Raw genomic sequence first — 12,122 nt, forward strand, 5'->3', positions numbered from 1 at the left:
CCCAATTACACAGACAGGTCTCTGATTCCCCCCAATTACACAGACAGACAGGCCTCTGATTCCCCCCAATTACACACACAGACAGGCCTCTGATTTCCCCCCAATTACACACACAGACAGGCCTCTGATTCCCCCCAATTACACACACAGACAGGCCTCTGATTCCCCCCAATTACACAGACAGACAGGCCTCTGATTCCCCCCAATTACACAGACAGACAGGCCTCTGATTCCCCCCAATTACACAGACAGACAGGCCTCTGATTCCCCCCCAATTACACACACAGACAGGCCTCTGATTCCCCCCAATTACACAGACAGACAGGCCTCTCATTCCCCCCAATTACACACACAGACAGGCCTCTGATTCCCCCCAATTACACACACAGACAGGCCTCTGATTCCTCCCAATTACACAGACAGACAGGCCTCTGATTCCCCCCAATTACACAGACAGACAGGCCTCTGATTCCCCCCAATTACACAGACAGACAGGCCTCTAACTCCAAGAGAGGCCAGCTCGGAACCTTCCTCTGTGAAGTTTCGACTTGGTAGTACTGTAAAAGTAATGCAGAGCAACCTTGTTTAACAATACTTGACTCCAAGCCACTGGAGAGGTGCAGATGACATCAGTTGGTAGAGTCAGCTGCCGAAAATAACTTGTTACTCACAGCGTGAGGTTACTCCGGCACTGGGAAGATACATTTTAAACAAAACAGCATCTGGGCTCCTTCAGTGCAACAGTCCTTCTGATTCCCCCAAAATTAGCTCTTTTCTCCCCCATTTGTCACATCTCCATCAAAACATTCTTCAAGGTCATGATGAGGCTGTGAGTTCCTGATGCCGTCTGGAGTTTAGTCACCTGGCACTTCGCTGCTGGTAGAGTCACCCATGGCAGTAAGGTCGAGGAGGAGGATCCGGATGAAGAACAATCCAAGCAAAATCTCAATGGTGGAGCTGGCCGAAGATGATGACATATCACGACGGCAGTGAAAGTGGAGGAAGTCTACAGCAGTGAAATCATCTTGTATTCCATGTTACTGGACCCCGACCCCGATCTGTCAAAGACTGTGCGGTGGCTGCCCTCGTATCAGACCTCCTCCATTAACAGAGTTCACTCAACACCTTAGGAGAACATCGGACATGAGTCGAGTGACCGCACTATGTCAAAACAGACAGTGAAATGCGTTGTCTGAGGATTGTGCTGGGGGAGTCCCACAAGTGTCACCACGCTTCAGCCGGGAACATAGCACACCCACAACTCACCAACCCTAACCCAAGCATCTTCGGACTGCAGCACCCAGGCAGCCATGGGGAAATCATACAGATGGTGACGGGAATTCAATCACAATCAGTGATCTCTAGTGTTGTCAAGTGATTGCACTAACTGCTATGCTACTGTGCCATCTCAACATTACCTTTCAGGATACAAAAATTGTTTTATTTATTTTTTTTACAACCAATAAAATGTGTTTTGAAGCGATCACTGTTGAAACAGGACATAAGGCACCTGATCTGTGCAGAGCAACATCCCCTTCAATACAATAGAAGTTATTAAGTGACCTTCTCTTAAAGGAACTCAGCAGGCAAGGCAGCACCTTTGGAGAAGAGTTAACAGTCGACATTTCAAGCCAAGACCCTTCATCAGGACAGGAAAAAAGACTTCTCATCTCTTATTCTTTTCCATAGATGCTGCCTGGCCTGCTGAGTTCTTCCAGCATTTTGTGCATATTACTTGGACTTCCAGCATCTGCAGTTTTCCTCTTGTTTGTGATTCTCTTAAAGGTACGTTGATCGAGGATAAACATTCACCAGGGCATGACATGCTCTCTCAGTTCTGCACTGGGAGCATGAGTCAGGATTTTTGGGCTTATGTCCCTGTTTATAGAGTACTACTACACAAAAACAGGCACTCCGGCCCACTCAGTGTATGCCAAACTATTATTCTGCCTAGTCCCATTGACCTCAAACCAGACCATAGCCTTCCACACCCCTCTCAACCATGTACTTATCCAAACTCCTCTTAAACATTGCAATCGAACCCGCATCCACCACTTCTGCTAACAACTTATTCCATACTTTCAGAAGTTTCTCGCCCTCAGGGTCCCTTTAAACATTTCACTTTTAACCCTTAACCCATGACCTCTAGTTCTGGTCTTACTCAACCTCAGTGGAAAAGCCTACTTACTTTTAGCCTGTCTACAACATGCCTCACATAATTTTATATACCTCTATCAAATTTCCCCACCATTGAGGACGTCTTCAAAAGGCAGTGCCTCAAGATGGCAGCATATATCATGGAGGGCCCCCAGCATCCAGGACGTGCCCTCTTCTCATTGCTACCATCAGAGGGCAGGAACACACAATGTTTTAGAACAGCTTCTTACCCTCTGCCATCAGATTTCTGAATGCACAATGAACCTCACTACTTTTTGCACTCTATTTGCACTACTTATGTATTTTTATTGATATTTATTATAATTTACAGTGTGTTATTTATTGCACTGTACCACTGCCGTAAAGCAAATTTCACACAGCGTGTGTCAGTGTTAAGAAGCCTGATTCCCATTTTGAAATCTCTCTTCATCATCTGACACTCCAGGGAATAAAGTCCTAAAAACTAATCAACCTTTCCCTGTGATCCAGGGCCTCAAGTCTCAGCAACAACCTTGTCAAGTTTGTCTGTACTGTTCCAATTTTATAGTGCTGGGCAGCCTGCAGTTAGTGTGGGACCTCCTGATTCACAAGTCACAGCTAAGGTAGATGTTCCAGAGGATGCCCTGGAATCTCTGAAGGGAAGAGAGTGAAACAAAGTAAAGGGTTGGTATTAATGAAGGTGCCTTCATCAAAGACAGACATCTCCCTGGTGATGCCTTCCCTGATGAGGCAAGATTGCCAGCTATGGTTAAACAAATAAGCCTGACCTGCTGTCTCCCACCAGATCCCATTGACCAGCAGTTACTGACTCTCCAAAAGCTCCAGTGATTGTCTTCCCCTCTGGATTTCCCTCCTGCTGCCTCCCAGCAGATCCCATTGACCAGCAGTTACTGATTCTTTCAATGTGGATAAGACACCAAAAGCTTGAATGATATTCCTCCCCTCTGGATCTCCCTCCTGAGGATGGGCTGCGGCTTGTAGAGCCTCTGCCTCACAATGACCCAGGTTTGATACCCACTCCAGTGCTGCCTGTGTGGAGTGTTCACATTCTCTCTGTGACCGTGTGGGTTAAAGATAAAGATTAGCTTTACTTGTCAAACGTACAGCAAAATATAGTGTGAAATGTGCTGCCCGTGTCATCAGACAACAGAGTCCAATGACATATTGCCACACTTTCGGTAGCATTCCCACCATTTACCAACCGTAAACCCATACATCTCAGGCATATGGGAGGAAACCTGAGCACCCATGTGTTCACAGAAAGAACACAACAGCTCCTCACAGAAGCAGCAGGAATTGATCCCCGATACTAACAGCTGGTACTCAAATAGCAATACATGAGTTGCGACACCATCCTTAAACAAGGTGTTCCAGTTACATTGGAGGCACATGTGTTTGTGGGTTAATCAGCTGCTGTAAATCATAGGCTGGTATGTGGGCGAGTGGTAGAATTGCCCTGGTATGTGGGCGAGTGGTAGAATTGCCCCTGATATGTGGGCGAGTGGTAGAATTGCCCATGGTATGTGGGCGAGTGGTAGAATTGCCCCGATATGTGGGTGAGTGGTAGAATTGCCCCTGATATGTGGGTGAGTGGTAGAATTGCCCCCGATATGTGGGTGAGTGGTAGAATTGCCTCTGGTACGTGGGCAAGCGGTAAAATTGTCCCGATATGTGGGCAAGTGGTAGAATTGCCCCTGGTATGTGGGCGAGTGGTAGAATTGCCCCTGGTATGTGGGTGAGTGGTAGAATTGCCCCTGGTATGTGGGCGAGTGGTAGAATTGCCCTGGTATGTGGGTGAGTGGTAGAATTGCCCCTGATATGTGGGCGAGTGGTAGAATTGCCCCTGGTATGTGGGCGAGTGGTAGAATTGCCCTGGTATGTGGGCGAGTGGTAGAATTGCCCCTGATATGTGGGTGAGTGGTAGAATTGCCCCTGATATGTGGGTGAGTGGTAGAATTGCCCCTGATATGTGGGTGAGTGGTAGAATTGCCTCTGGTACGTGGGCAAGCGGTAAAATTGTCCCGATATGTGGGCAAGTGGTAGAATTGCCCCTGATATGTGGGCGAGTGATAGAATTGCCCCCGGTATGTGGGTGAGTGGTAGAATTGCCCCTGATATGTGGGCGAGTGATAGAATTGCCCCCGGTATGTGGGTGAGTGGTAGAATTGCCCCTGATATGTGAGTGAGTGGTAGAAGATGCCCCAGTACATGGGTGAGTGGTAGAATCTCTGAGCAGCTGATTGGAATAATATCGGATTAGTGTAAACAGACATTTTATGAACAGCTTCTTCCCTTCTGCCATCATATTCGTGAACGGTCCAGGAATCCACAAACACTACCTCACTAATTTGCTCTCTTTTTGCACTAATTATTGAATTTTTTCTATATTTCTTATTGTAATTTATAGTATATTCTATGTATCGCGTAGTACGCTGCCCCAAATCAACAAGTTTCACAGCATTTGTCAGAGATAATAACCTGACTGATTGATGATCAGCACAGACTTGGTGGGCCAAAGGATCAATTGCCGTAGTGCATGACTAACAACTCAGACATTAATTCCTGAATTCCTCAAGGCAATCAAGGATTGTGGAAAACCGAGCAGGGAACAGCAATTGCAGCAGTATTTAAGCATGTTGCTTTATGTCTTCTTGATGCTAATCCTGACTTTAAACAAGTCTAGTTCCTCATGACACAAGATTCAAGATTAACTTATCACATGTAAATCGAAACATACAGTGAAATGCGTCATTAGCACTAGCAACCAACACACCTGAGGTCACCGCTTGGCATCTTAATTAGCAGGCCATTCAGCCGACTGAGACTCTTGCTGTAACCTCTTCTCTCATTGACCTCCCCTCTGATTCCCCACCTATCCTCTGGTATTTTGGAGACATCGCTAATAATCCTCAATTACCCCGAGTGCAGGTGGGATGAGAGACAGCCTTTTACAGGCAAACACGGACATTGATTTAAGTGGAGGCAGCCTTTACGGCTCGAAAACAGGCCCTTCGGTCCAACGGGTCCATGAACAAGCCTAGGTTCTGGAACGTTGGCATTCCGGCCATCCACAGGGCTTCAAGGCAGTGGAAGCCGTCATGGTGGGAGCCTGAAGGAGGGGGAGAGAGTCCAAAAATCCTAGGGCTATCAATTCAAGGTCACCAGGGAAAACAGTAGAGGTCAAAAGTGGGCAAAGTAGAAGATGCTGGCAGCAAGATGGAGGAACAAGTCAATCCCTCCCCTCCCAACCCCAGAAATATCAGCCCACTGAATGGAGCTTAGAAGAATGAGAGCTGGTCTTTACAACACGTACGAGATTCTATAGAAGAGCATACTGAGAAGATGGTTTCCCCTTCAGAGTGGATAACTGGAGATGAATTCAGAGTAACAGGGCTCTCATTTGAGATAGGGACGAGGGAGAATTTCAGCTCCCCGAGGATCATGAGTCCTTGGAGCTGAAGAGATCATGAGATATATTGAAGTCAGAATCAAAGTAGTATTTAAACTGCAGTGGGTGGAGAGACAGTGGTGTTGAAGATGAGATGGGATCAACTACAATGTTACTGAATTGTGTAGCATTCAATGGGCCGAGTGGCCCAGTCCTCTCCCTCCTCCATTTGTTGCAGTTGATTAGGCCCACGCTATGTTGGTGGACTAGTGGATAGTGTCAAAGGTTGACATTGTCTACAACAGGATGCAGAGCTGGGCTGAGAAGTGACAGATGCATTTCAATCTGGAAAAGTGTGGTGATACACTTTAGAAGTTCAAACTTGAAGGTAGAGTACAGGTTAATGGGTAGGATTCTCAGTTGTGTGGAGGAATAGAGAGATCTTAGGGTCCTTGTTCACAGATCCCGCACAAGTTGATTGAGTGGTCAAGAAGGTGTATGGTGTGTTAGCCTTCATTAGTCAGGAGATTGAGTTCAGGAGCCACAAAGTAATATTGCAGCTCTATCAAACTCTGGATAGACCACACTTGTGCTTCATTCTAGTCACCTTATTTACAGAAAGGATGTGGAAACTTTAGAGAAGGTGCAGAGGAGATTTACCAGGACTCTACCTGGATCAGAGAGCGTGAGTAAGCTGGGGCTTTTTTTTTCCCTCTTTGGAGCACAGGAGGATGAGAGATAACTTGTAGAGGTGTATAAGATGATAAGAGGCATAGGTAGAGTGGATAACATGGAACTTTTTTCAAGGGTGGAAAAGGCGAATACGAGAGGGCATAATTTTAAAGTGATTGGAGCAAAGTATGCAGAGGGATTGTCAGAGGTGTTTTCAAAGAGTAGCAAGTACATGGAGTGCACTGGGGGTGGTGGCAGAGACCAATACAACAGGGAGCTTAGATAGACACACGGATGACAGAAAAATGAAGGGTTATATGGGACGGAAGTGTTAAGTAGGTTAACAGGTTGGCACAACACTGTGGGGTGAAGGGCTTGTACTCTACACAGAGTCTGGGACATGTACATCCACCCCCAGCCCCGGCCAGCTCTCCCTCCCTCCTCGCACTGCCCACCTGCCTCTCCCACTATCACCGGTTCTCAGAGGGTAAAATGGACTTGTAGGAAGGATGCTCGGCCTGGCTCTGTGACTTGGGGGTCTCGCAGGGCAGGGAGGAGGGCAAGGGATGCTGTGGCTGCAGGGCGGTCCCTTCGCACTCGTCCTCCTTGTCTTCGGCTGGAGGCAGGTCGAAAATCTGGGTCAAGCCGTGGAGGCCTGCTGCGGCGTGGACAGTGTGCAGGACGAGCAGCATCATGGCCAGACCACACAGGAGGAAGACTGCAGGGGAGAGAGAGGAAAAAACATACAGGACAGGTTAAATACACCAGATGTGTGGTTTCCTGAGTTCTAGAGTTCAAGGAGAGGTGATCTTACTGAAGCACACAATCCTCCAGCACAAGAGATTCGGTAGATTTTGAAAATCCAGCATTTTATGTGTGTTGCTTTGGAGAAACTCAGCAGGTCAGGCAGCATCAATGGAAATGAATAAACAGTCGACATTTTGAACCGAGAACCTTCATCAGGACTCATTATTCCCTCCATAGATGCTGCCTGTCCGGCTGAGTTCCTCCAGCATTTTCAAAGTTCAAAGTAAACTTATTATCAAAGTACATATATATCATCATATACAACCTTGAGATTCGTTTTATTGTAGGCATACTCAATAAATCCCAGAAACACAACAGATTCGATGTACGACTGCACCCAACAGGACGGACAAACAACTAATGAGCAAAAGATAACAAACTGGGTAAATACAAATAAATAAATAAACAATAAATATCAAAAATATGACATGAAGAATCCTTGAAAGTGAGTCCATAGGTTGTGGGAACAGTTCAAAGATGGGGTGATTGAAGTTGAATGAAGTTCTTCGGTCCTCTTTGGTTCAAGAGCCTGATGGTTGAGGGGTTATAACTTTTCCTGAACTTGGCGGTGTGAGTCCTGAGGCTCCTGTACCTCCTTCCTGATGGCAGCAGCAAGAGAGCGTGACCTGCGGATTGGGGTCCCTGATGATGGACGCTGCTTTCCTAGGACAACACTCCATGTAGATGTGCTCAGTGGTGGGGAGCACTTTACACGAGTTGTATTCACTACCTTTTTTAGTATTTTCCATTCAAGGACGTTGGTGTTTCCATATCAGGCCATGATGCAACCAGTCAATATACTCTCAACCACACACCTTATAGAAGTTTGTCAAAGTTTTAGAAGCCATGCCGAATCACCACAAACTTTGAAGGAAGCAGAGGTGCTGCCTTGCTTTCTTCATAATTGCACTTACCTGCTGGTCCCAGGACAGATCCTCTGAAACGATAACACTGAGGAATTTAAAGTTGCTGGCCCTCTCCACCTCTGATCTCCCAGTGAGGGCAGTTTCCTTCTCCTGAAGTCAATAATCTTTGCTGTCTGGATGTTCCAGGGTTGAGTGAAGAGCCAATGACAGAGCATTGTTGTTGATCTGTTGTGCCAGTAGGCAGAATGGAGTGGACTGAAGTCACTTCTCGGGCAGGGTTAATGTGTTTCATTACCAACCTCACAAAACACTTCAGGGATGTAAATTCTACCTGATGATAGTCACGGAGGCAGGTTACCACCTTATTCCTGGGCATCTGTATAATTGAAGCCTGCTTTAAGTAGGTGGGTACCTCTGACTGCTAAAGCGAAATTTAAAGATGTCGGTGAACACTCTAGCATGTTGATCACCCCAGGTCTTCAGTGTGTGGCCAGGTATCCCATCTGGGCCGGATGCTCTCCACGGGTACACCCTCCTGAAGGATGTTCTCACATCAGCTTCAGAGCCTGAACGTTGCTCTGGATTTCCGCAGAATCTCTTAGGTGTATCACCTCCACCCTCTGTCGCTATTCCCACTCCCCTTTCCTCCATCTACCTACCAGCCCCATCCTCAACTAGATCCAGCTCTTGCTCCATCCCTTCCCTCCACCTCTTTATTGCCCCTCTTCCTTTCCAGTCCAGATGAAGGGTCTTGACCTGAAGCATTGACTGTCCATTTCCCACCACAGATATCACCTGACCTGCTCAGTTCCTCTAGCTTTTTGTGTGTTGCTCTGGATTCCAGCACCTGCAACATCTCTCATGTCTCTGAGAGAAGGGTTTACAACCTGATGGCATGAACATTGGATTCCCCAACTTCTGGTAACCTGTTCCAAGCCTGATGCTGTTCACTTTCCTCCTGATCTATCTACACCTACCCTAGCCCCCATTCCCCCGTTTCTATCCCCTCCTCAACCCTCTCCATCTGGCTGTCACCCACACACCCCTCCCATTGGATCCCCCTTCCCCCCACTGCTCCCCGCTAGGCTCCCCAACTCCCTTATTTGATCCCATGCTGCACTTCCTGCTCCACATTCCTGCTCTCCGCGAATTCCTCAGTCCAACTTTGCCAAGTCCAAAATGCTTCCTTTTCTCAGCCTTGCTGCTATTTCTGGTAACCTTGGAGGCCTCCTGCATTTAAGGACCTTAATTTTTTTCCCTCCTGCAAGTCCATGCGCTGACCATATTTCCTGGTGTGTTTGAGATTTAAGAGGAATAGGCACCGTGAGTGGTCAATTGTAAGGGGAGAGAATACAATTAATTGTAAGACCTCTAACGGTATTGTATTCAGACTGATCTTTGGGTCCATATGTCCATGAGACATGGGAACAGAATTAGGCAATTTGGAAACTGCTCCTCCATACATTCATGGCTGATATATTTTCACTCTCAACCCCCAAGTCCAAGTCCATAGGTCCCTGAAGTGGCAACACAATATGATAGGGTGGTAAAGAAAGCCAGGGGAGTAGGGCAGAGACCAAGAAATGATGTGAAATGACGAAAGATGAACTGAGTAGGGAATGAAAGATCTGAGGGGACAGAGAGGATAAAGAAATGGAAGCAAATAACAGTGGAAGTGGAGACACATGATACAGGGAAAGAGAGAACAAGATGGTAGAGATGGGAAGGAAGTGGGGAGTGAGACACGGATAAGAACAAAAGACAGGAATTTGGCTGGGGCAGAGAGAATAGGATATGGACCAAAGTCAGAGAGATCACACCAAAATGCTATAACCAGGTACAAATGCAGCCAATGAGATATTCCTTACAGGAGACAGAGATCTTGTAGAGAGGACGCAGGCGTTGGTTACTCTGTTCTGCAGGTACGAAGTCACCCAGGCCGATGGTGGTGAGTGAGATGAAACAGAAGTAGAAGGCATCGGCAAAGCTCCACCCCACCTCAATGGCACTGAAGATGGCCGAGGGGATGATGAAGAAGGTGATGAGGACCACCAGTGTCAGCACAAGGAGGTGGATCCAGGTAACCTGCTGCCTGGTGTAGCCCAACCTCTCCTGGCAGAGGCGGATGGGCTGCATGGTCAGATAGAGCATCAGCCGCTGTACCAGCACCGTCAGGAACAGCATCGTCAGTGGGACCCCCACCAAAGCGAAGACGATGGAGAAAGCCTTCCCCCCACTGGAGAGTGGGGTGGTGTGTCCATAACCTGCAGAGGGGAAGACGGTGAGGGTAAACACAGATTCTATCAGGAATTCAATATTCTGCTGCTCGGAAGGCCACAGATCCAATCCATGAACACACACAAAGATTAACTCGTCTTTCTTCAGAAGATCACTGAGGCAATAACCCCAGGGCTTGCCTTCCTTCCTTCCCTCCCCTCCATCCCCCTCACACACTCCCATTTCCAACTTCCCTCTCTCCCTCACTCCCTCTCCTTCCCTCCTGCACTCATTCCCTCACTGCCGTTCCCACCTTCTCCCCTCCCTCATGCCTTCCCCCTCCTTCCCTCCCTCATGCCTTCCCCCTCCTTCCCTCCCTCCCTCATGCACTTCTCCCCTCCCTCATGCATTTCCTCGTCCTCCTACCTTCTGCCCCTCTCCCACAGTCAAAGTTAATTGATTATCAAAGTACACGTCACCATATAAGACCCATAAGACATAGGAGCAGAATTAGGCCATTCAGCCCATTTAGTCTGCTCTGCCTTTCAATCATGGCTGATTTATTATCCCTCTCAACCCCATTCTCCTGCCTTCTCCCCATAACCTTTGACACCCTGGCAAATCATGCTCTTATCTCACTGCTGCTATCAGGAAGGTGGTAAAGGAGCCTCAGGACCCACACTAGCAGGGTCAGGAACAGTTATTACCCTTCAACCATTGGTCTCATGAACCAGAGGGGATAGCTTCGGTCGCCCAGTCACTGAACTGTTTTTGCAACATATGGACTCATTTTCAGGGCCTCTTCATCTCATGTTCTCGATATTTATTGCCTATTTATTTAATTTTATGATTTGTTTTCTTTCTTTTGCACATTGTTTGTCCACACCGTTGGGTGCTGTCTTTCATAGATTCGTTTGTGGTTCTTGGATTTACTGGGTATGCCCAGAAGAAAATGAATCTCACTGTTGTTTGTATATGGTGACATACATGCACTTTGATGATAAAATTAACTTTGAATCTCAACTTTAAATATACAATGACTTGGCCGCCACAGCCATCTGTGACAATGAATTCTACAAATTCACCTCCCACTGGCTGAAGAAATTTCTCCTCACCTCTATTCTAAATGGATGTTCCTCTATTCTGAGACTATGCCCTACAAGAAACATTCTCTCCACATCCACTCCATCTTTCACTATTCTATAGATTTCAATGAGATCCTCTCTTCATTCTTCTAAACTCCAGTGAGCACAGGCCCAGAGCCATTCAATGCTGTTCATACATTAATCCTTTTATTCCCAGGATCATTCTTGTGAAGCTCCCTTGAACCCTCTCCAATGTCAGCACATCCTTTCTTAGATAAGGGGCCCAAAACTAATCACAATACTCCAAGTGCAGTCTGACCAATGCCATATAAGGCCCCAGCATTACATCCTTGCTCTTATCTTCTCGTCCTCTCGAAATGAATGCTATCATTGCATTTGCCTTCCTCAACCTGCAAGTTAACCTTTAGGGGATCCTGCACAAGTGCTCCCAAGTCCTTTTGCACAACTGATTTTTAAATTTTCTCCCTGCTTAGAAAATAGTCTACACCTTTATACCTTCAACCAAATTCACAACCATGCACTTCCCTACATTATATTCCATCTGCAATTTCTTTGCTCATTCTCCCAAACTTCTGTAGACTCTCTGCTTCCTCAATGCCCACTGGTGGTGTAGTGGCATCAGCGCCGGACTTTGGAGCGAAGGCTCCCAAGTTCAAATCCAGCCGGCTCCCTTGCACGTTTTCTGTGCTGGGTTGAGCATCGAGCGAGCAACTTGGCCTCGTAAAAGTAAGAAAGCCAGCTAAAAATAAACACGCTGTCATGATGGCATCCCGATGACTCCACTCGGAGTTAAGGGCTTTCTTCTTCTGCTTCCTCAATGCTACCTGCCTTTTGAATAATCATTGTATCATCTGCAAACAAAACCATCAATTCTGTCTTCTAAGTCATTGACATACAATGTGAAAAGAG

At 46.9% G+C, this 12,122-nt stretch overlaps 1 protein-coding gene across 1 annotated transcript in view; it reads right to left on the reverse strand.

The window, feature by feature from the left end:
* Positions 1-445: 445 nt before the first annotated feature.
* kcnk6 (potassium channel, subfamily K, member 6) overlaps positions 446-12,122 on the reverse strand; it is a 31,294-nt gene continuing 19,617 nt past the window's right edge. The window contains exons 2-3 of the mRNA XM_063060345.1: positions 9,759-10,154; positions 446-6,935 (exon numbers count right to left, since the gene is read on the reverse strand). Of these exons, the coding sequence (XP_062916415.1) occupies positions 6,688-6,935; positions 9,759-10,154 (644 nt within the window). The 3' untranslated portion in view covers positions 446-6,687. The remainder of the gene's footprint in view (positions 6,936-9,758; positions 10,155-12,122) is intronic.

The sequence above is a fragment of the Mobula hypostoma genome, chromosome 10 (assembly GCF_963921235.1).
Source record: "Mobula hypostoma chromosome 10, sMobHyp1.1, whole genome shotgun sequence".
In the NCBI taxonomy this organism is placed as follows: Eukaryota; Metazoa; Chordata; class Chondrichthyes; order Myliobatiformes; family Myliobatidae; genus Mobula; species Mobula hypostoma.